This window comes from Rattus rattus, chromosome 2 (genome assembly GCF_011064425.1).
Source record: "Rattus rattus isolate New Zealand chromosome 2, Rrattus_CSIRO_v1, whole genome shotgun sequence".
NCBI classification, from domain to species: Eukaryota; Metazoa; Chordata; class Mammalia; order Rodentia; family Muridae; genus Rattus; species Rattus rattus.
The window spans coordinates 95,032,870-95,058,018 of NC_046155.1; the positions used below are offsets into that span (position 1 = coordinate 95,032,870).

The 25,149-nt window shown below is 48.8% G+C and overlaps 1 protein-coding gene across 5 annotated transcripts in view; it reads left to right on the forward strand.

The window, feature by feature from the left end:
- Nucleotides 1-25,149, forward strand: part of Tenm4 (teneurin transmembrane protein 4) — a 477,470-nt gene that overhangs the window by 211,502 nt on the left and 240,819 nt on the right. The window contains exon 4 of one of the 5 annotated variants that reach the window (XM_032892955.1): nucleotides 4,268-4,477. The exons of the other annotated variants lie outside the window; for them this stretch is intronic. Within the exon in view, the coding sequence (XP_032748846.1) occupies nucleotides 4,268-4,477 (210 nt within the window). The remainder of the gene's footprint in view (nucleotides 1-4,267; nucleotides 4,478-25,149) is intronic. 5 annotated transcript variants of the gene reach the window in all.

Genomic DNA, 25,149 nt, shown 5'->3' on the forward strand with positions numbered 1-25,149 from the left:
CAGCAGTTTTCTTACCTGGACTTCCCAAGTGTTCTGACACCAGAAGAGCAGATACATTGGATCTCAATTTTTTTTTTAAAGGCTGTGTGATTTGGTTATCAGGATCCTCTGACCTGCAGTCTCTCATGTTATCACCGCTCCGTCTCTCTGTCTCTCTGTCTCTCTCTTTTTCTTTTATTACATCAAATAATACAACTTTATAGGAGTCTCACTGGCAGGCTCGCAGATTTGCCAGTGTCTCTTTCTGAAACTTCCTCAAGTCTCCGCTGGAAGAGACAGCAGAGAGAGCAATATTTGTTGTGCCTTTACAGAGAACAAGCCCACTGCTGGGCTCCCGGTGAGCCTCAGGCCATTAACTCACAGCAAAGCGTTTCCCTCACTCTTGCTCCAGTTTTTAAAGGAGAAAACAGAGACATACAATATCACCTGCTGGTAAAACCTAACTTTGATCCTGGGTCAGACCAGTGGGAAGGAAGGTCATGGTCCTTCTGCTTTCTCTGTGTCTATTTCTCCGAGCCTGTATTTTTCTCTGAGCCTTCTTGGGATTCCAAATTAGGGTTCATCAATTTCCTTCTCAGGATTCAGTGATAAGAACTTTGCAGGTATGAGTTTTCTAATGGGTCCCCTTGGCCACGGGCAAATTATTTTATTGCTCTAAGCCTGCCTGGCTTAAGTTTTACCATGGGAATGAATCTGTGTCTACAGCCATGCATGGAAAGCATTTGCCCATTGCTGGTCTCCTGCCAGAGCGCTGTCACATCTGCCCCACCTTCCACTCCAACCTTGTAGGTGTCTGCTCTCCCTCGGTTTGCCTAATTTTACCTACTCCGTGCTGAAGTTGGATTCCCTGGGACTGCGTCCTAAGCAGTGTACATATATGTATAGAGCCAATGAAAGCAGAGCTGACATTTTCTAGGGGATAAATGGGAAAGGGGAAGGAATAAAAAAAGAGTCATACCAGTCATACCATCTCATCTAACCATAAACACAGTAGCAGCTTCTGTATTTCCAGCTTCCCCTCCGCATACCCGAACCTCAGGAATTGTGAACTAGGAAGGAAATCTGGGTGCATGAGTAGACCCATGTCAGGGTGGGGAGAACAAAGGCTCCATGGAGAATGGACAGCATGTGCAAAACTCAGAGGCGAAACTTCCCTAGCACATCAGGGGTGCCATCCGGATGGAGTCAGTCAAGGAGCTGGGTGCATTCACTCATTCAGAGAACAGTGTCCAGGAGAGCAGGAGCACCAGCATGCCTCTGCAGGCCTTTGCAGACTTGGTGAGAGATTAGCAGCAGCACAAGACTTGAGACTAGGATAGATTGGTTGCTGAGACCAGAAGAAGAAAGGGAGCTCTAAGCACGAGTGTCCCGTCCTCTGCCAAGCATGCTCACACTGTAGTGTGTCCATTGTGGTCTGCTATGGCTCCTTGGAGCTTTTCTCACGTACCAGGTGAAATGAACCCTAGCCTTTCATCCCTTACATCTGATTGGCTCACTGTCTGGCTTGTCCCACCTCTGCCTTGCTTAAAGCCCATATATGTGCTCCCCTTCCCTACCTCCTTACCAGCTCTCCAGTGCCAGGTCTCTCATTGTATTCCTTATCTTCTAGCCTGACAGTGGATAGTTGGGAGCTATCTGTAGGATAAAGCAGTGTTCACTATACATCTGCTCTAGTAAAAATGAATGAATGAATGCCAAGATTGATAGCCCATGCCCTTTCATCCACAACAATTCTGATTGCTATGATACATGCAGCATAAGAAACATACTACATAGAAAATTGAAATTTGTGAATTGACAAAGGAAATATTTGCTATGATGTTCCTGACTGTTGGGAAATTATTCTACCTTGGAGATCACTGAGATGAATGGCTGCCAGTGCGTGAGCAGATGTAACAAACGCAGTTTTGACAGATGCTTCCCAAACATGCTGAACTTTGACCCTTTGTTGGGGAATTCAGTGAGTGATGAGTGTTCCTGTACACCCTGTGACCCACGAAATGACCAAGACAGAAAAGCTCGGAAGCCTTGAGGGATGCATAGGCTTGAACTTGAACCTGGGTCCCAAACTTTGAAATGAAACAATTTGCTTAATTATATAATGGTGTAGTCGGTAAGCTTTGACAGTTCCAATGAGGGAGGCTGTCATAGCACTCTGGAACAACATAATCTCCTCCTTAGCTTTGGTCTGATAGTGTAACATCTCATTTATAGCATGGTATGGTCCAGTTCATCAGAGCTCTGATTAGAGACTGAAAAAAAAAGATGAGGAAATGAATATATATGTGGCTTAATAAATGCATCCTGGTAGAGAAAGTTTGAGGGAGTTGAAAATTCATGAACAGTGGTCTTGATGTAATGGTTTTGTTCAATTTCCTGAACATTTGGTGAGCACTGACTCTGGGCTCCTACATGCTCTTGTATCCTGGAGAGTCACGCAGATCATCTATATCGCTCACAGCAACTGCATAAAAACCAGAGTGCAGGGTGAGTGGACAGCTTTCAAATGGGCAAATGGAAGTCATTTCCCCCCAAATCATAGAGCTAATAAAATGATAGGCAGGGATGTAAACCTCGAATCTGTTAAACTTGTGATGCCCATTCTGAGTGTGAACCATGGCCACAGGATGTATTGTAGATTTTAATGTTGCAGATGTTTGAGCTATAACCAAGGAAACAGTGGTGTCCAATGGGGGAGACCAGGCCTGTTCAGAGAAAGATGTGTTCAGCCCTTTTGTGCTGGCTGCTAAGTGTGTCTCATGGTGAATCAGGGATACTGGTTTGGACAGTTGAATCATGGCCCAAAGTTTTTGGGTGAAGAAACCAAGAAACAGAACAAAAAGCCACCCCAAAATGTACTTTGGTCATTGATCCCATTTCCTGCATTGTCCTTGATGAACCTCTGAAACAAACCAGCCGAATGACACACAAAGCAATTCTATGAAGCACTGGCAGGCAGTTAGGAGTTGACATTACCATCGCAGGAGCTGTAAACACTGCTGGAATTGGTGGCTGTGAAACATGGGGGCTTCTGTGGCATGTCCTCCCTCCCCAAATCAGAAGTCCTGTGCCTCTCAGGATCCTGCTAAATGTTCAGATCTGAGCTGGGCAGTGTTTCCTGAGGTTAAGGCCCTTTGCAGGCCTGGTGACCACATATTCTGCAGTCAAGGTGTGAGAGACAGTAACAGCCCTTGCTGCTGGTGAAGCCTGTGTTGTACTGTATACTTATCTATGTTTGTGCTTATGTCCTCTCTTGTACTCGATGTACTGCATGTGTGGAAAGGCCCTCCACAGACAAGACCCAATGTGCCCAAGCTGGGCCTTCCTTCTGAAGAGTTGAGAATCTGCTCACAGAACTGCCGAAAGCTATAACCTCAGAAAGATATAGTAGTTCTTTATCACAGAAACTCAGAGTCAGACTCTCCACCTTTTGGAACTCATAAAATGCCAGTGTCCTAATATGACAGGGTGTTCAACTATCAGAACGTAAGGATCATAGTCTGTCAGGTCTCGAGCATTAATATATGCAACAATTATCTCTTCTGTGCTTGGCGTGAGCCTGGCATTGCGTTACGGTCTTTGGCTAAAGGAGTGAGACCACTAAAACGCTTGATTTCAAGAAGTTTGCAAAGAATGTCAGAATTTAAGAATCATAAAATGTTAGATCCTCAGAAAACTAAAACGCTGGTATGCTAAAAGTTCTAAGCTACTAAAGGTGGTGGAGAGCCTTAGATCATTTTTTCCAGCTCTCACTACCTTTTTTATGAGGCCCAGGACTTACTGCAGGCAACTTGGATTCAAATCTCACTAATAAGAACATCATTTCAGTTCAGTGACATCACAGAATAGCTGGGTCGCAAGGGCTCGGCCCTCACCCAACCCTGGCTGCTCATTTTACCAGAAAGGCCACCTTAGCTCAAAGAGGGCAGCCACTTGTTCTGTAAAAAGGCTTAGTCAGCAGAAGACAACCCCAAGCTTTCCGGCCTCTGTCAAAGAAAGGCTAAACAAGGAAGACCCTCCTGCTGTTTCTGAGGTGCTCTTTGCTAGGCCACTTTTGTGAGCTGCCCCTGCCCTTCAGAAGGAGCGCCGCCAACTTTTTCTGCACGGGGACAGCCCTAGTCCAGGCCACACGTGCAGTGGATCGTAGCATTCGGAGCCCCCTCCCCCGTTGATGCGTGTTTTATTTTGTTGCCCTCCCCTTCCCCGTGTCCTCGAAATCGATTTTCATTATTTTTTTTCTGTCTGTGTTTGTCTTTGTGGCCCGCAGGTGCTCCCTTGCATTGTTCATCAGCTTCATCAACCCCTATTGAGCAGTCCCCCTCCCCGCCCCCCTCCCCTCCGGCCAATGAGAGCCAGAGGCGGTTGCTAGGCAACGGTGTGGCCCAGCCAACCCCGGACTCAGACTCTGAGGAAGAGTTTGTCCCTAATTCATTCTTAGTTAAAAGTGGCTCCGCCAGCCTGGGGGTCGCAGCAAACGGTAAGTGCTTCTCTCTTTTGCTAACTTTTAATGGATTGTTGCTTTTCTTCCTTCTCGTGGGCTATGCCCGCTCCCGACCGCTTGCAGCTTGCAGTGGTGGAGTGGCTTGGTGCATGGTGGGGCTTGTGGGCAGGCAGGGACCTGGGCAGTTCCGTGGGCTTGGAGTAGGTAGTGTCTGTCTCTGCCCCACGAAGAAGACTTTATCCCGTGACAGGTGCATGAAACAAGAAGATTACAGAAAGCAGGAGACAAACACCAGGCAGAGACAAAGACTCAAACTAGAGGGGGCCTAGAGGCTGCACGGATTGGCTTAGTACTATGTGCAAAGCGACCGCAACCGCGCCAGGCATAGTCACCTGTTGCTTCATTAGATTCTCCCTACAAGGTTACCAAGAAAGCAGTATTATGGTGCCCCTCAATAACAGTATGAAAACAGGGAGAAAGAATGTTGCCTGGAGCCCAAGGCTGTTTTTGAAAGTTCCCTAGCCTGAAGTCGCAGGCAGAGAACAGAGCGGAGTGTCACCAGGGACCGAACTGTGTTGGATTTCAGCTTGATCTGCCCAAAGGGTTTGCTCCTTTTCTCCTCTTTTCTCCGCTTTCCTCAAGAGGAGGAGGTGTGAGGGTGTGGCGAAAGAGCATCGCCCAGCTCCTGCACTGTAACACTTGGCTGGAGATACCCATCTGCCCAGTAGCAGCCAGTGCATTTCTCCACAAAGATGTTCCTGCAGGGGATTCAAGCCACTATGGGGTGGATATAAGACTGTATGTGAAAGCTTTCCAATTCTAGTAGAAGAAATTGGGCTTTTCCAGCAAATACCACGGGAGGGTGTATATTGATTTAGCAAGCATTTATGTATGGATGTCTGTGTGGGCTAGAGAGGTAGCTCAGTGATTAAGAGTGTACACTGTTCTTCCAGAGGTGCTGAGTTCAGTTCCCAGCACCCATGTCAGGTGACTCCTGACTACCTGGAACTCTAGCTCCGGGGACATCTAGTGCCGCTGGCCTCTGCAGGCATCTGCACATATGTGCACGGGTACACATACACACATAATTTAAAATAAAGTGAATCTTCTAGGTGCCTTCTGAAACTGCATTCTAGGCCATACTCTGGGAGAGGAGCAGCAGTGGAAAGAAGCGTGAGGCTGGATTGGGGGTGGATACTGGATCCACACAGAGTTCTGCACCCAATCAAAGCCTTGTGGCTGGGGGCTTTGACAAGTCTCACTGACTCCCCAGGCTTCTTCAAACGTAAAAGCAGGCAATGTGGTATCCAGGTCACAGTGAGCAGCATCATGGGGTCTGGGATGGGAGTTCAGTAAATGTTAGCGCTCACCTCATCAGCTGCCACTTCCCTGTAGTGGACACACAGTGTCTGTGTGAAAGCGCTCTGCACATAGGTTCAGCACTCGGTATGCTGGGAGAGATACCAGAGGCCCTCTCATCTCAGGAACAGAGGGAAAATGAAGGTGATACAGGATGGAGCCTAGTGTGCTGGGTGACAGGAAGTCTCCTCACTGCCTCCTTGAGATGCTGGCTGGGTGGGAAAGGGTGGGTCAGGTGGAGCAGACTGTGATACCAGTACTGTTCTGGAGGATACACGTGGACATAGGATCCTGGGTAGGAGTATCGTGAACATCACTGGAGCGTCTCTGAGGGCTGAATAGAGCATGCGCATGCAGGCCCTGTATTCTTGGTGGCCGGACCCCATCCACCCCAGGGCCCCATATTTTGGGGTCTTGCTCTGAGTCAGAGCATCCTTAAAGAAGACAGAAGCAGGAACCCTGAACTAGGGGTAAAAGACCCGAGTTTCAGCTCTGAGTCACTGGATATTGTCCTTGGCAAATCGCTGTCTCACTTCAGGCTGCGTGCCGGTGATGGAGCAGTTTCTAAGGTATTCTGGTTTTATTAATGTCACGTGGCACTGATCATGCTTCTGCCAGTCATCATCATGAGCTTGCTGAGGAAGAAGAAAAAATCACATGTACACACACACACACACACACACACACACACACACACACACACACACAAATAGTTCACATATATCAAACAAATATAGATGGATTGGTAGATAACTGATAATGCCCTTCACTCCTTTCTGGATACATAAGCCTTGCAGGGAAGAAGAGGAGAAATGAAAGTCCTTAATCTATCCCTTTGCTGCTAACTGACCCAGAGCAGCGGCTTTGTCACAGGCTCTGAGACAAGCTGAGACACTGTTACTTTGTTAATGTGCAGGGACCACGGGAGGCCTTTGGCCTACAGCTGTTTGCTCCATTCAGCTCCTCTGTGCTCCCGCTTCCCAGGGGCCTCCACATACTGTGGATTCCTTCCCCAGGGCCCCGCACTGCCCTGAGAGTGTCTCTCTAACCATTAGTAAACGTGGCCTTTGTGGAAGGAAGGGAGAATCTGGGTTTGGCTTGGTTGCTGCTCTAGGGTAGGTGCCCTGAGAGCCCATTGCTGGGCTCCATCATCTTTCTGTCCCTAAAGCCCCACATGGGAACATCCTGCCGGTGCAAGGGACGATAAGCAGGTCACCACATCGTGGCTCCAGTAAATGCCTGAAAAATTTTGTTTGATTTTAAGGGGTGTGGGGGTGAATGTATTTCATTGAAATTACCTGTATTTCTTTGGGTCGTTATAGAGGCTAGGATGCTTATTTATACCCCAGATGATCTAGGAAAGTGAAAGGTAGTGTTCTCAGGTAATCTGTATCCCAGAAACAACCACGTTTGGTCTGTGGTCTTGCAGATGCTCTGTATTCAGTATTCATTCTTTATTCTTTAATAAGTGAATAAATGACCCAGCGAGCAAACCACAGAGCCAGCTCCCCGATGTGCCATCTCAGGAAGGGTCCCCATCCCCACACAGTTGCTCCGTCACGGTCACGAAGTAAGGACAACCTGCCATGGTTGTGATAGTTTTAAAGTCACAAAGCCGGGTATGAGGGACGAAGGCAAGAGGGAGAGCACTTTGCTAGCCTGAGAGGCCTTGGGCAGGATCAAAAAAATAACAGAGCAGTAGGTGAGTACCCCTACATCCATACATCACCTTCTGCTACTGAGCTGAGGCAGGTCAAATGCTAAATCCCCAAAGGGCAAGCTCACCTGAGACGCCATTCCAACTGTACTTTAAATGATGCGGACTTCTCCTCTGGCTACTGGAGAGTGAAAGTACAGGGGTTTCTCACTCTCCAGCGCTTTCCGGAGGTAGTGGGAGGGAGTTGGCCCCTGGGAACCTGCTTTCTCAGGGCCCAGGCTGCCTCCTAGCTGTTCCCCCTGGAGTCTCTCCAGCCAGCGTTGGGACCAGGGTCTGCGAGGCCTCAGGGCTGCCCTGCAGAAATCCCCATGTAAAGCTCAGAAAGAAGTGTAGGCCATCTCTGCCCAGCTCATTGTCCCCCATGGAAAAGAAGAGAGGGCAAGTCACTCTTTCTGTCATCACAATCCTAATCCTCCCCAGGGCACTCGTGTGAACAGAAGTCACCCGTGTGAATAGGAAAAGATCAACTGGGCACAGTCCAGGAGCTCAGGAAGTGGTTTAGGATTAAGTAGATGCCTGTCCTAACCCCATAGAAACGTCCAGAATCAACAGTGTTTCGTCAATTGAGCTAATCTAAATTCTAGGGGGCTTTGGGAATTTAGGGGTGGGGCTTAGGAGGGTCAGGAAATAAAGAGCCCTGAGGTATCAATAGAGAGCGATGGAGGGCTTCCTGAGCCAGGCAAGGTGGGAGAGGCTGAGAAAGCGTGCATATAATGAGTGCCTTCTGTATGCACATGTCTCCTTTATACACGTTATTGTCTCTGGGCTTCAGTTTTTTACATTTCACTTTGGGGGAAACTGAGGCCTAGAGATGAGGACAATTATGTAATCATGACCCCACTGGAAGACAAAGACTCAAAACCAAAGCAGGCTTGCCTCCAGGACCTCTTCTATGCTCTGCCTTATTTCTGATGCTAGTTTGGGTCTTTCTGTGTCCATAGTAAGACTGAGGGTAAAAGTACTCCCACCAGAGCTGGGCTGGATTTTTTTTTCCATTTTAAAGAACTCCGGGTTGTTTGATTCCTATTGCTCACCTCTTAAGCGTTTATGAAGCATCCAGCACTGGGGGCAGCCTCTTTCTATAGGGAATCATCCACTCCTCTTTTCTGTCCTGTGAGCTGTTCTAGTTTCATGGACGTAACATGGTCCCAGAGAGGTAAGACATTTTTCTTCCTCTGCCTCATGGGGCCTCTGAGTGATGGGGTCAAATTTGAACTCTAGGCCTGCCTGAGACCACAGCATGGAGTCTTTGTGGTATATTTTTATGAGCACTTCAAGGATTTCATAGATGAATCGGGTTAGATATTCGCAACATAAAATTTTGTTGCAGATCCCCCAAGGCAAACCCTACATGTGTCCTTTGGCTTCCCCCAGGCTCCAGGCCCTTCCTGCCTGACCTTAGAAAACACTCCCCTGGCCAGCAGCAAGCTTGTTTGGCATTTTCATTGACTTGCTTAGGTCTCAGGCAGCTGGGAGTATTTTTGTTTTGACTTCCAATCCAGCAGAGGAGTGTTTATTTTTCTTTCTAAATGGGAAACACTGCTATGCATGCGAGCTCCTTCCAAAAAGTGTTTTCTTTAAAAAAAAAAAATCCAACTTAATTTAGAACCTATGCGGAGTTCCCAGGGGAGTCTGCTGGGTCCTTTTAAGTCAGCTTGTGAAATCAGAAGGCAGAACGAAGACTGCTTCTAACGATAGAGAGGCGTGCCCAGCCAAACTGTCTTCCTTCTATCGCTATGAATTCCACGGAACGGGTGGCAGCCTTGGGTCTGCCTGCTTGACACGTTTCTGGAGTCAAAGGCGGCTGGGGTGTGTAAAGTTCTCTGCCAATTCTGCCCTCTGCCTCTCTCAGCTCTTCTTGCATCAAAAGACACTTGTTGGTAAATTCATTCTCGGGGAGCAAGCTGTGTGGGGAAGTCAGTTCGAGCTCCCTTTTTCCTGCTAGGAAGACAAACGGAGTCCTTCCTTTCTTCATTCATCCCTGAAGACCTGTGAAGTGCTGGTGGGTGTGTTTCAGAGAGACAAAGGTGAAAGTGAAGACTGTTATAAGCAGAAAGATCTTGTTAAATAAATGAGCCCTCAGGACCACATGCCTGGCGGACTCCTTCGTTTTCAGATTTCTCAGAGTAAATAGAGTACACTGTGTGTACTTGTCCTAAAACTCCTCCTGTCACCAAGTACATCACCATCTCTTCAGTAAAGCATACAAATAGTTTATACTAGTGGGGAGAGAGGAAGACAGACAGACTGACAGAATGACAGACTGACTGGCTCAAGGCCTCATATCAGTTCAAGACATATTTTTGAAATCAAATAAGGTTGTCTGGTTGTTTGGTTGGCTAGCTGGCTGGTGTGGTTTGGTTTGGTTTGGTTTGGGTTTTTTGAGACATGGCCTTGGTGTCCAGATTGGCTTTGAACCTGTGATTCCCCCTAAGCCAACCTCCCAAGTCCTAGGATTACAGACATGGCTACCCACGCCCATATTCATGCCCAGCTTCAAAGTTGTTATTGTTGTTTGCTGTGTATGGCCATGTGTGTGTATGTGCACGTACAAGTCAAAGACAGCCTTAGGGTGTCACTCTTAACAATGTTGCCGTCTTCCTCTGGCCTGGAACTAACCACTTCAGTGTGTCTAGCTGGTCAGTGAGCACCAGGGGTCTTCCTGTCTCTACCTCCCCGACTCTGTGGTTTTAAGTGTCTACCACAACACCCAGCTTTTTATCTGGGTACCAGAAATCAAACTCAGGTCCTCACACCTGTAAGACAAGCATTTCTGTCTCTCCAGAAACAATGATGTTTGGCTGCCTCACTGTTTTTAGGGCAGATGCCCCCTCTGCCTGCGACATTTCCTGACCCAATTTCGAGTTTGTGGAGGCTAGCTTTGGATATACCTGATTTCTAATGTCAAACTTGAAAAATCAAAACGACACTGAAAAGTCACTTTAGGTCCTCACTTCTCCCTTGCCACTTGCATATGACACACTGTCATCCCAGGACCAGTGTACTGAGCCACGCGGGCACAACCATGCAGAATCACAGAGATAGAAGCTGGCTCTGGTGCAGTCAGGATTCAAAGTGCCTGTGCTCTTAGCCCTCTGCCAGGTGCTCCCTTAACTAGGCCTATGCCTCCCACCAGGAACAAACTATTATGGCCCTTAATTGGGGGCAGCAGGGACACCCTCAACAGGGTCATTTCTATTTTATGTAGTTTACAAAGCCCTTTTTCATGCATTACCTCTGGCAAACTCTGGTGACTATAACCTAATTGCCACTTTGGCTTTCTAGAAGGTAGGGCTTCTCCTTGACCCTACAAAATAAACAAGTCACACTTTGAATTAATATAACCCGAAGTCCAGGGAAAGCCGGGGCCCGCTAATTAGTTACTCACGTGACCAGAATGCAGCCTCTGGCATCCCTTTCTCACTCATTTCCCCAAATGCAGTTGTATTAAAAAGTACCAGGTTTAGTGTGTGGCGTGGTTGGGTCTCAGGACCCCAAGGCCACCCTGTGAGGAGGCACGTCAGCCGTGTGTCCTGACTTATCCCATCTGGAAACAGCCCGCTTTGTGTTCCCACTGGTATGTGGAGTGGCTGGCTCTGACGAGTTCTCATTTATAGCAGACCACATCAGAACGTACCCCCTGACACCACGGTGCCCAGGCAGTCAAAGAAGAGCCCGGAAGGAGGCCAAGGAGATGGAGGAGGTTATAACTGAGACTCAGGCAAACCCCTTTCCCAAAGCCCACTCACAAGAAGCAGCTCCATTCTTAGATCCACAGAGCCTCAAGCACGGCTGAGCTTGGGGCCTGACAAGCACCGAGTGCTAGAGGTAAGGTGTGCAGGGGCAGCTATGCATCCATTAGGAACTGGCTTGTACACCAGTCGGTCCCGTCTGTGGAGCGCACTGCCATCGACGAAGCTTACTGTCCAGTTACCAACCTCAGCTGATGGCACTGCCCAGACCTGCAGCCGGCATGCAGTTCCACTAGTGAGGAGGCTACAGATCAAGACACCCAGGTGACCGCTTCAGCCTGTCTCTGACCTTCTGTGTCACCTTGCAGGAGTCTTTGGGTCTGGACAATGAGGAACCTGGACTGAATCAGTGATTTCCAGGCCTTGTTTGTCCCTGTCACAGCGTGGACCCTCGAATCATGCCCACCTACCCTGTTATTTATGTTCTTTTAAACGTCCTCCTTCCCCCAAACTGTTTGGATTTAACTGAGTTCCCTTGTTTTGGGCGGGGGTGAGGGGGACTGTATACTGGGGCCACAGTCCCCTTGCCGTAGGGCAAATGTATGACATAGAAGCAAACTGTAAAAATAAATACAGTGAAAGCAGATTATCATGTTCTGGTGAGAACGTGCCTGCTCAAGGCTGTGGGGCAGAGCCTGGCCTCTCTTTGTTAAACAGGGACATTGGCAAGTGTTGAATGTTAAAACACGCACGGGGTACCGAGCTGAGGTTTCCCCTGTGGCTTCATGAAAGGGGTTGAAGAAGGAAGCCCTCCCCATGGGAGAAATACTTAATAGCTGTTCTCAGCAGACACCGAAGACCATCCGCAGGGGACTCAGCTCTGCAGCCATTCGTAGACCACTGTCTACGCATTTAATGCCACCCTCGCAGCCTTCCCACCTTGAGAGTAAACGTCTCCGGCTGCTGCCCGCACCCAGGCTTCTTCCCTCTCCCCAGCCTGGTCTTCTCAGGCCATCTGTTCCCACCCTCCCCCCTCTGTCTCAGGCCCTCTGCCCCTGTCATCAGGTCTGAGCTGGGTGCTTTGAGCTCAGCTGGATCCCCCATTACTGGTTAATGGCTCTCAGTGTGGACCAGGAAACCATGTGGCTTCCTCTGAACTGCCATTATTTATGTAGGGGTTTTAAATTCAGCGACTTAAAAAAAAAAAAAAAAAAAAAAAAGATCCCTTTGCTTTACGAGGCTAGAAGAATCAGAAACAGCACAATGCAGAACCAGGGTAAAGATGAGTTGGGAAGGGGGTGCTTGGATCCCCGCTGTAATGGGTGGACATGAGGAATCTGTTCAAACTCCTCTTCCCCTGTCTCTCCTTTTGTCAGATTTATTAGCTTCACAGGATTGCTGTGCAAATGAGAAAACCAAGTGTTTTCTCTCTTAGCCATGCCCGGTGAAAGCTGTCCTTTCTGCCCTTCTGGAGCACAGAAGGGTCCAGATATCCTGGAAAGAAGGCAAATTCTCTCACTCCTTCCCTTCCAGGCTTCGAAGAGTCACGGCAATTAATAACTCTGCCCAGGAGTCCTCGGCTGGCACCCCACCAGCATCGCCACCACCACCACCAGCCTGGGTGACTTCCAAAGATTTCAGGGAAGGAGGGAGGAAGTGATGGAGGCCAAGGCAGCAGCTAAGCAAACATAGCACAGGGGCCTTAGAAACATGGCTATTGCTGAATTCCTAGCCAGAGTCTCTACACTGTTTCTGGTCCCCACTGGTCCAGCCTCCTGATGCATTTTCCTTCTGGCCAGCAGCCTTCCCCGTGGAGTTGAAAGGAGAGGAAACTGGCTGGTAATTCATTTATGCCCCCTTCCCTCTCTCCTGGTAGATCATGTTTCTATAAATAACCCTGGAAAGTACAGCAACGGCTCATGATAATAGTGTGTATAGTTATACTCCCAAAAAACGTCTCTTTCAACGCCCCAGAGAAAGTTCTCTGAGAACACACCTACGAGAACAAGTTTCTACTCCCCACTACCTGTGACTTCAGGAGCTCTCCTGTCCCACCCCGTGCCCATCTGTGAAAGGGGACTAAGGACAGCAACCTGGGCCTGTCTCAAAAGCCTAATAGTCTAGCGTTCGGTGTGCTCGATTCCTGCTGCTGCTGTCCCCTTAGTCACCTCTCTTATTTCTTAGCAATAAATATGGGGCATTTTCAGGGTGAAGGGGTTATTGTATCTGAAGTGAAGTTTGATGACCTGTCTGCTGTCATCCTGTAAAGAAGTGAAAGCTGAGATGAGACCCACCTGGTTGCTAATTTTACAAACTCTGCTCTCTTCGTTCGCAGTGCTTCTTGGTTTATTCTTGCCCTGAACCATTGCAGTAACGTCCTCTCTAGCCTCCTTCTCAGCCTTCCGACCGCCCGGATCCCTCCCAACCCCGATTTTGCTATCTCAAGGCCTCACTCCCACAGTAAAAGCCAGCCCGAGCCCTCTGTCCAAAGCTTACCTCTTTAAGACAGCATCCCCTGTGCCTAGCAGCAGAACCTGCAGCTGACTTCTCACAAATGCTGAGAGGAAAGCTCCCATACACTTACACGCATTTTAAAGTGAGACCAGGGGAGGATCTGATTTGACTGATACAGAAAGAAAGAGACTTGTTCACCCCTTGGAAAGAATTCAACCAAACAAATCATGATCAAATACCAACTATTTGCTTGGACCCATAGAGAAGAGCCATCAGTCAGCTTATCCCCAGCCTCTGGTAGATGGACTCAAACTTCAACAGCTCAGCCCCGAAGCAGGCAGGTATCTGTGAGAATAACAAGGGGGCTCACAGGGACCGAGCCACTTTTGTGCAAACCGGGAGGATTCCTGGACCAGTGATGTTCTCACCAGTGGTTGGGCTGTCATTGGTGTGTGTCATGTCAGTTGTCTGTGTGCAGCCACACGCTCCCGGCTCCATGCCAGGTCTAAAAGTGTCGTGTCCTCTATGAGCAGCTATGGGGAAAGACACTAGGTCCACTGGAACCCTTGGGAGGCAGGGCTCTCTTCACTTCTGTGGAGTAAACCTAGTGTGACAGGTCCACTGTCAAGGCCCACATCCACTCCACCCTCTTCCTTCTCGTGGGCAGCCCATTTTCCCGGGGTTTCCTGTAGGGGTGGATTAAGCAGTGCTCTCTAGAGGCTGGGGTATGTGGTACCCTGTACCCACTTCACATCAGAGCCCACTGAGTGAGGGCGATCTTCCAGGAAGGAAGCAAGCGGGGCTTCATGCTGCATTGAGATTTTGTGGCAGAAAAGTATGTGCCACCACCAAGCCCCTCGGGCATAGGTGTCTCGCTGGGCGCTTTGCTTTTCCTGCCCCCCATTGAGTCGGCCAGGAGATCGGAAGGTTTCAAGCAGGAGACATGCATATGGGTGCATTGCGATACCAGCTTTGATTAGGGAGTGATGGGACCCCTGAGTCTCCTCCCTTCCCTAACGTTAGCGTGTCATACCAATATTAACAAAATACCTGGCTGCTGTCAGGCTTGAAAAGGAAATTTTGTTTGTAGTCGTTCCTGTTTCAGCATAGTGAGCTAACTAGGACCTGGGTAGACACAACAATCTTCAGGGTCATTCAGCTAGCAGGTGCAGCGCTGTACCCCCAGCGAGCCTGGCCTTTCAACCCAATCTCCTACTGCCCCATCGGGTCCCTTCTTTGGTCAAGGAACAGCCTTTGTCCTCCTTTCTTGACAGCCCCCCAGGGAGTCACGGGGTCTTGGGGAACCTCCAAAGCAGATCAGAGGTTTCTTTTCTAGCCCCCTCGCCTGGAGGGCAAAGCCGTGTGCATTTTGGCACCAAACCCCAGGCCCTGATCAGAAACCTCCTGAATAGAAGTTGCTGAGTTGTGCACTCCAGTGCTCTCGGCTCTGACGCCCCTTTCGGGCCCCTGTGTGGGTGACAAGATGATGCATGAGGTCTGGCTGGGTTGCTTATTTGTCTGAGCTGGTGATGGCCTTTATCCTGAGGTGAGTTAATGGCGAGGGGGCAGGGGCCCCTTAAGACCTGGACAATGGCCTGGCTTCCCAGGTCATCTGATCACTCAGAGGCCCGCCCAGTCCCTCCCAGCACAGGAGGCCTCTGCCCTCTTGCTTCTCTTCAGCTCAGCTCCCCAGCCAGAGATGCCCCCAACCCAGCAGGAGACCCTGTGAGAATGCTCAGCCTCTTCAAAGAGTAAGGTGGTGTCAAAGGCTGAGAGGGGAATGGGATGAGGGGCCTCCTGCACAGGGCCCACACCCAGCCAGCCCACACTGGACTCTAGCTGCTCTTTTTGATACAGATTCCAGTTCTACCTTCTCCTGGCTGAATCCACCTCTTCCTGCTTCCCCAAACCACTTCCTTAGTGAAATAAGTTCTTGGCCCCTGAGCTGCCTCAGATACAGCAGCCCTCCCAAGGTTTCCTTCATTAGCATCTGAATAAGGTCCTATCCGATGAATGTTTGAATATTAGGCTTTTTTTTTTTTTTTCAAAATCAGAAAACTGTTGATTAAACTGACCCTCTGTATGAAGATTGGGAGCTGGGACTCAAATCTAGCCTTCTCAGTTTGCACCCCGCCACACACACACATTTTTTATTCACTTATTTACCCACTCACTCATTCATTCATTCTACAAAGATATCTGGGTATTTTATAGAGTGCCAGATATTGAGCTAGATTCCCACCTTCTAGGAAGGGCCACATCGATGTCCAACGCCACTAAGGGGTTGAGAAGGCATACGTGCACATTACCCTATACTGTGTTATGTTTTTAGGTTTCTAAGTCCAATTAAGGAGAAATTTAAGAAGACGGGGAAAAGGCAAATGTGAAAATACCTAATGACCTGGGCATCTGGCTGGCCGCTGGAGACCATGACTGGGGTGTTTTCAGGGCACGGAGGCCGATCTCCCAGAAGGGGGGAAGGCACAGGGAGAGCAGAGGCAGTTTAGATGACAGAGTCGAAGCTGGTCCTGTCTTGCAGGCTGCTTTCCAATTACAAAGGCAGGGATGAGGAACTAATTCTAGCAAGGATCCAGTGACCAACAGTTCCATGGTGGAGCTGGCCGGGGGTAATGCTGTAAAGAGCTCAGGGGTTCTGGGTTGTGACTCAGAGGTTGAGTGCTTGCCTACTGTATGCAAGGCCCAGGGCTCCATCCAGCTCTCCAAGAACGGGATAAGAAGAGAAAGAAGGCAAGAGAAAGAAATGAAAGACACAGAATCCACAGCCGATCACACCACACAGGGACTCAACAACAAGGGCCAAACGTAAAGCTATCGCTAAGCCTCAGTGCTGGGCAGGCTACCAAGCAAGAGGCTGCACTGTTTAGAAAGTCGATGCCATGAAAAAGAGGAATTATGGGTATTTGGCTAGCTGTGAGGCCCCTCTAAGAGTAAGAGAAACCAACAAAACGCAACCAGGTTTCACTTAGACTTTGATCAGATCTTACTATTCTTATGCTGTAAGGAAGAATATGGGTTTCTTTAGATATGGTAGAACCTTGCAGGAACATGGCTCATTTACTCCGCTGTGCTGGCTGTGTGTATGATGTGAAATGTACGGAAGCCTGCCACTTGCTTTCAAAACAACTACACATAAACGTAAACACTGCAACATGGCAGAATGTTAGCCAGGGTAGATCTAGGTAAAGAACATAGGGATGTTTTGTACTGTCTCAAGTTTCCTCTCGGGTTGAGACTTTTCAGATAAGGGTAGAGAGGTTGTGCGTGGGTTGGAGGGAGACCAGAGTTCAGGAAAGGGTTCTTTAACACAGGTGAGATAGCCCTTTCTGTAGTGAACACCCACTCACCCATCACCTTGTCTGCCGGGATAAAGGAACTCTCTGAAGCTTTACAGAGGATCCAGAGCTGGAGAGTGTGATGAAAGGAGTCTGGCTGGACACAGCGGAGACCTCAGCAAGGCGAGAGAGCTGGTAATAGGAACCACATTGTCGGGGGTGTAGGCAGCCCCACCCCAGAATCAGCTCCTCTTTGCTGAAGCAAGGCTGGGAGAAATTATGTGCGTTCATACTTGTTAAACGGCCTTGGCACCAGAAGTGAGTCTCATAACCCTAGCTTTACAGTGGCCAGGCCACAGTTAAACCTGGGTCAGCCCCGTCCCTGCACCCCCTCTGTCAGGGGTTTATGGCTGCAGCATAAAACAATTCAGCAACGGGCTGAAACATGAAAAACCTCCGGACTGCAAAGGAGAGATTTCTTTTGTAAAGTTTGCTGAGGGGGAAGCGGATGGGCATGAAATCTCTTCTGTTCCTTCTGCTTTCCCAGTCAGGCCCCAAGCACACCGTTTTATGCCCGTCCCCACCTCAAGCCCAGACCACAATCCAATCAGACACAGAAGCTGCTGCATTCTGTGGTTGGGAGCGGGGGAGGGGTTGCTGTGCCGGGGAGTCTTGTTTCCGAGTTGGACTCCTGCAGCGGTGTGGCCGTGGGTACTCTGATCCTCCTCTCTGGGCCTCAGCCTCAGTTTCCAGTCCGCACCGGTGTGTAGTTGTTAGACATCGAATGTTCTATCGACATTTCTTACTGTGTCAGAACATGTCAGAAACAGAAATGGGCCAAGTCGTCGTTGTCCAAAGTTTTTTGATTTTATCTGAAAAGTAGTCAAAGAGAAAGTGTGAGGTTTTTGTTGTTGTTTTGTTTTGTTTTGTTTACATTGATCTTCTTACCTATGTTTGCGCGTGCATGTGTATCCTATGGAGGGAAACCAGGTTATGAGGCATGGTCCCAAGCATGTTTACCCGCTGAGTGATCTCTCTGGTTCTCAAAGTACAATTTTCAGCAGAAGACAAGTCATATGGAAATTTACACACACACACACACACACACACCGAATTTGACTTTGACTTTCTCCTTTTAAGACATTTTAAGACTTACTGAGGGAATGGCCCAAAGAGATCGGTAAACCTTTCTGAGCCTCGGAAGCCTCATTGTGCCACCGAACTTGACACTGCCAGCCCAGTAAAAAGGGGGTGGCGACTGTGAGAGACTGTAGCTCAAACATTTGACAAACAGAGCCACCATTAGTCCCAAATCTGAGAGAGATCGAGAGACCCTGAGAGCCAGGCTGTCTTTCCCGAGTGGGCAGCAGAACAGAGCATGCGCAGGAAGCAGGAAGAGAGCCAGGCTGTCTTTCCCGAGTGGGCAGCAGAACAGAGCATGCGCAGGAAGCAGGAAGAGAGCTAACGTTCTAAGCTCTGCCCACACACCCCAAACCCTGTGATGAAAACGAGCTGTGATTGGTCCTCTTCTGAAGGTGGGGAGTTGAAGGACTTGGAGGACACTGAGCAGAAGCAGAAACTTCCATTTGTCAATCCAAAGCAAGGCCTCACATACAGCCCTAGAGAACTCATTCTCCTAAGCCCTTTTTTTGGAAGGTGGACTTCAGGTTAGGCAAGGAGGTTCAGAGCACAGTGGAGTCAGGTGTCCTGGTCATTTCTGGAGCATGAGGACTGAGAGCTAGGTGGCTGTGGAACAGGTTTGGTTATTTAATCCATGACAACCTTCAGCCATTTCATCTCAAACAACATGCACTTCGGGCCCAGCTCTTTTACTATAGTTCTAGAAAGTCTCCAGGTCCTCTGGACCTCCCCCTGCTCTGTTGGCTGCTGTGGGACGAGGCCCGCGGCAATGTGAGGACTGTGAACAGGCAGGCGTGTGAAGATGTTCCTTATCTGCAAGTCCTGCTGTAAGACTTATACCACAGGGACATCGGTACCTTTGTACAGCAAGTGTCCTTAGAAATCGTATGTAAAAAGATCTGTTGTGAATAAGATACTTGGCAAACAGAGTGCCCTCTCTATAGAAACTTTTTAAATGCTGAGCAGGAAATGGGTCGAATATTTGCTTATCTTGGGTTAGCTTTCTGATTCGGATATCTAGAGTTTTTCCTTTGTTTTGTTTGCCACAGGGTCTCATGGGCCCCAGGCTGGCCTCAAACTTGCTATGTAGCTGAGGGTGGCTCTGAACTTCTGATCCTCCTGCCTCTCCCTTTAGACTGATGAGATTAGCAGTGTGCTTACTCGTGCCTACTTTCTATGACCCTGGCGCTCCGACCCAAGGTTTCATGCTTGCTGGGCAAAACCCGACCAATGGGAGTAACAGCCTTAGCTCCTTGGGCATGTGTATTCATGACTGGAATATGGAATTTTGACATGGCTTAATATGGCTCTGCTTCTTGGGTCACTCAGAATGTCCTGTGGGCTATCCTATCTATACTATCACCAGAGATCTAAGAAATTTTCCTACTAAGAGAAAATATAGTTTTTGGATCTCCCTTGACGGTTTCCATTGCTCCAGACAGATGAGAATTTGTGAGTGGCAATTAAAGGATGTCAGTTTGCTGAGTGTGAATTTCTCCTGGTACACGGAGGAAGAGATATGTGAAGAGATGAGGGTGGGAAGGGATTTGAGTTTGTTTCCTGGCCCTCTGCAGGTGGGGTCAGCATTTCCACCTTAATCTCTGCCCCACCCCCACCCCCACTCACAGCTACCCCAAACCTTCACCATTATACCAAGGTGTCCTTTCCTGCTCTGCCTCGCTGCTTCCAAAGTCAGGATGGGATGCTTCTTGGACCATCCCTCAAACTTCTGGAAACCAGCCTAGAAGCTGGAGTGTGAAATCACCACCTTCCTTCAGGACCTCTCCTGAGCCAGACTGTGTGAGGGCTGCTGCGTACCGGCAGACTGAAGCTAGTTTAGGGCTTGTCACCTGCAATGTGCTCACTAAGAATTGTTGAGTACTGCTTTTTTTGAGGCTAGAACTAGAATTCTAGCTGGATGTAATTTCCAGGCCAGGAAAAGAGAATCTAAAAGACCCCTCTCTCCAGGTTCTGAAGAGAGCGATTCAACTGATGAGTGGTCTGGTAGAACCCTAATTGCACATGGGAGACCACAAGCCTCCAAGACTTTTAGGAGTTCCCTTGCAAAGACAGGTCCAGTGCTAACTCTGGAGCCATCCAGAAAGACGAGTTCACTGCTTTCCCCTGTGTGTGGCCACATAGCATTAGACACTTCCTCTCCCTTACTGAGGTCCATCATTCTTCTCTTTTGCATAATAAGGAGAATTATTCTTATGTGGGGAGAGAAGAGAGTCCTTGGCAAGAGGGATTCGGGATTCAGGAAAGATGAGCAGAGCAAAGAGAACTGGTACCAAAGAGCATGGGATGAGTCAGTTCTTTGGCCCATCAGCTCTTTGAGGACAGGCTACCTCACAGTGCCATAAGCTTGCACCCAGGAGAGGACTGTAGAAAACCTACCCTTGCACTAAAGGCTGCTCTAACAGTGTCCACAGTGTCTCCAGTGTAGCTAACTGCACTCCCCTGGTTCTCTGTTTTAAAGGGCCTCATCCCCAAAGTCTCCCACTAGTAGAGGAGTATCCCAGGGAACCAGTGAAGTCTGTGCACAAAAGCATGAAGCCAGCAGCACACAGTAGGAGATCAGAAAATGCTGAAGCTCACAGAAGAGAAGGCCGGATAAAGACAGGTCAGGAATGCAGTCTGGGATCTGTCAAAGGCAGCTCCTAGCCACATCAGGGACAGCTTTGTGAGGTGAGAATGAGTCAGGGCAGCCTGGGGAGAGAGCCTGCTCTGCATTGCAAGACACCTAGGGGTGGGCTCCGAAAGCCAATCGGTCCTAGTTCCCATGTCTACCCCGCCGCCTAGCCTAGCACCTGCATCTAGCAGGCTCCTAGTTGGCTCTCTGCCAGTGCTCGAATCCCTGCCCCCCAGTGCTGGGACCAAGCTGCCTCCAGGTCACACCTGAACCCGTGTTATTAAGACCTGCATAGAGCAGCACTTCCCTGTTTGAATGGTCTACCCACGCCCTCCCTCTCAGCCTCACTAAGAGACATGGGAGGCATCAGCTGTGGTGTGGAGGCCCTCCTGCCCATACCTACTTGCTGTCCTTCAAGACCACCTGGTCCCTTGCACACGTTTCCCACCAGTACCTTTTCTTAGAGCGAGAGTGCTTTCATGTGTCAGTTCACGGTTCATCTTCACAGCAATTACAGAACAGAGGCTCGAGTGCTTTTCTAATAGCTGAAGCAACTTAAAGACCAAAACCCCACTCTGTTTGCCCCAAACCAGCCAACTCACAGGAGACAGGCCCCTATGTCAAGTGCCTGTTTGTCTCTGTACCACTCAAGCAGAAAGCTCTGGAGATACACTGGCGGGGAGTGACATGCGGCTCAGCCACTCCTAATGCAGGATGTTTATTCATTCTCTCAGTTGACAAAGTGAGGCAATTTGTCAGGCTCCGGGTAAGTCTTTGGGGCACAGGGCCTGTAGTGAAGACAACTCTTGGCTTTCACGTGGAAAGGCTTGGGTTTGCTATTTGTGGTAGGCCTGGGACTAGAGACAAGAGCAAAAGGCAGCTGTAGAGATTGGGGTAAGTGCTTGGCTTGTCGGAAAGATAATCTCCCCACACCTGTGTTCTGGAAACACAATCCAGGGCTCTGGGGTGCACTTTAATCTGTCACCAGCATGTCCCCACAGTGACCTGCCCAAGTGAATCCAAGCCTGTGGGGCTCAGGTTACAGGCCCATTCTCAGGGCCCTTGAGTCCCAACAATGCCTGCCTGTCCTTTGGAACTGCATCTCCCAAGAGGAATGTTAATGGGATGGAATATGGTGGGGGTGGGGGTGGGGTATAACTGACTTAAGTCTGAGCCAGCCCTCTAGTCAGTCTCTTGAGTGGGTTCCCCTGGAAACATCTGCTCTTCTTCCATAGGGTCATTTAAGCCACCCCCAAGAAGAAGAACCTCTCTCTCCTCTTCCTAGGACAGAGCATCAATCCTCCAATGGGGAAGAGACTTACTTAACTGGGGCCAAGTCTATATCTGGTCAGGGCTTCCAGTCAATTGAAATGGTTTCAAAGGCAAAAATACTGGGAACATCCCTGATGTCCAGTAATAACAGGACGTGGGCAAAACAACACGGCTTTCTGCCCATTCAACAATATTTTGAGGTTTTGAGGGGCTATTTAATATTTAAATCTTGGGGATTTGGTTTGCTCTGGGTAGGTTTGGTTGGTTGGTTGTTTCAGTGCTGGGAATTGAGTCCAGGGCCTTAGGCAAGCCAGGCAAGTGGACTATCAAGCTGCCCCCCCAGCACCTAAAATTATATTTTAAATAGCAAAGTATTTTCTCCTAGAAGAAACTGGATAGAATGGGATCTGGACATGAACCCACTTTACTAGGTTTATGTACATACGTATTAGAAGGTCCTGTAGCAGAAAGAACCATTCTGTTCACAGGGCGCTGGGGCTAACAGGCTTCTGTTTTACTCTTTGTCCCTCTCTCTGTACATGCTGTGGTAAACTGCACTACTGTAGGGTCCATCGAAAATTAATTTCTTAGAAAGTAATTCATTTCCCCTTTGCAACTGACAACCTAACCCTGACCTGTAAGAACCGGTGGCCTAGCAAGGGCATGAACGCATGCAAGCAGATAATGAAGCAACTTGTTTTGTGACAACTGTAAGGGATTGCACAGACTGGTTGGTTAAGAGCTGCTGATTGTTCTCCCAGCTCTAAGAGTGTTTACATTTAAACCCGCCTGTCCAGGAAGAAGGTAGCTGTAGCTCCGTTTGCTTATAGTTGCTACCGGCTGCTGTGCGAAGGACGGGGAAGGCTGGACACTTCTCGTCGCTCAGACTGTGTTACTGGGAATTCTCTAGAGCAAGGGAAACTGTTTCAGCAGGCAGGAGTGTGAATTAGCACTTTCCTTCGGTTGTGGAGGCTGGATAGACCATGGGTGCCTTCCAAAACGGGCAGTCACAGTTTAAGTTTGCACGCGGCCCCCTCAGGCAGCAAGAGTAAGGCACCTGGGGCTCTGATATGGGCAGCTGCACAATAGAGAGAACAAGCTTCTTAGACCCAGAAACAGCTCAGTCTTTGGAAAAAGGGAAGTGTTCTTTGGAGACTGAGTACTGCCTGGAAACTGCTCCCTCTCCCTTTGCTGGGAGAGAGTCGCTACGGTCATGTGGAGTCTGGTCTGGGATGGGAGATGGATGTGTACAGAAATGTGTTCACCATCCGCACCGTGTAAACTGCATTTACTGTACAAGTCAGGCCCCGTTAGCCCGACATGTTGCCAGAAAGCCAAGGCAACTCCTTTTGCCATGTCTGTAGTCTGACGACCTGCAGAGCTTGCACAAAGCCGTGCTTGCTAAAAAGAGATTCAGAGCAGGCTAGTCACTTGTCCCCCAGGCGCCCTAGCTCTGTCCTTCCTACTCAGGCATATTCTTCAAAGAAGTCATGGTAAATGTGAGTGGGTTTCGGCTAGTACATTTGTTTTTGAATTCTTTCTTTTATATTTGCTTCTGGGTTTTTGTTGATGTTGTTGTTGTTGTTGTTTGTTTGTTGCAAGTGTTACAACAAAATAGGTCAGTCCAGGGATCACCGAGCCTATAAATGTTGATCCGTGTTCAACGCCAAGTTCCAGGAGAAATACAGAGATAAGTGAGACACAGACCTGGGTGTCAAGGCAGATGACTCAGAGGCAGAAAGCGAAGAGAGCTATGTGGAAAAGGCTGAACATTGTCACTGAGGGACGCTGGGCAGAATGTATGGAGAAGTTCTGTATTTTATCTTTACAACTTTTAGGTGAGCCTAAGATTATTTTTAAATGAATAAATCTGAAACCTAGCACGCACGCGCAGTCATAAGCCAGAGCACAGCAGGAGACAACAGTAGCTTAGGGTTGTTATTATTGAGAGATGTGTCAGGAAACAGCCTGATATTCAGGCTGGAGAGTCCCCGCTTTCTTCTAGGACAGTGGCACGGTCACAGGGAAGTCTTTGATTAAAAGTGAAGTCAAGTCAGGTTTCCTCTTAGGAAAACCACTCAGTAGTCAGGGCAATGACTGACTACAGAGAACGTGGAATAATCAAGAAAGCCAATAGGAGAACGTGTTCTAAATACTCCTCCTGAAGCGCCAGCCCTGCACAGTGTTGTGGGTGCTCCTTGGATGAGGGACAAACTCCAGGAAGAATAAGGCCAAGGAGATCCCTTCGTGCGTGACTTCTCAGAGGTGCTAACCTGTTAGATTATTGTCTCTGAGCAGGAGAGAGCATATGCAACGCTCCCCCCACCCCCCGAGGGGGTTATTAATGGGGTACATGAACTTATGAAGAGGGCACCCTCTGATGCCGTTCCTCTAGAGCTACCCACCATGCTTTGATCCAAGATCCTGTGATCTCGTAAATGGGAGCAGGACTTACCATTTACCATAAGCTGGCTGGCTGGTTGGCTATGAGGCTCCGGGGATTGGCCTGTGGCCACATCCCTAGCACTGGGTTTATAACCACATCCCGCCATGCTTGTGTGTTTGTGCGCGTCCTGAGGATGGAACTCAGGGGCTTGTGCTTGCCCGTTACAGATGGAGCAGCTTCCCAGCCCCGTATGTCATTTGTCTGTTTTTGTTGTTGTTTATTTTTGTTTGTTTGTTTTTACTGTAGTACCCCCTGAGAACTTCTCACAGGACTTGCACATAGTAGGCCTGCATTTACGGCACTATCATTCCTAAGTTCTGCCCATGTAAATGCCGTTGGATCTCGTTTCCGAGTGGGGGGAGGGCAGAGTCCACATGGCTCCTTCCTTCATCCCCTGGTCTCTGAGCCCCAGGACTTAGGCGTGCCTGGGGTCACTACACATTCGTACACAAAACCACTCTTCTGAAGGTTTGTGAACACCAGTGTCAGAGATGCCCTGGGCTACATGTCCAAACTAATTTTAGAAAAGTCACAATGATGAAAAAGTAACTTCTGAAGAAGAGAAGTGGTTTTGAAGGGCACTTTAAACGGTGTTTTTCTAAATTAATGGATCTCTTTCACCTGAGTGAAAGTACACAGCCGTTTCTAGTTCCCTTGTCTCTGGCTTATGAACTCCATCTTGAATTGGACCTAGGGCTCTAAT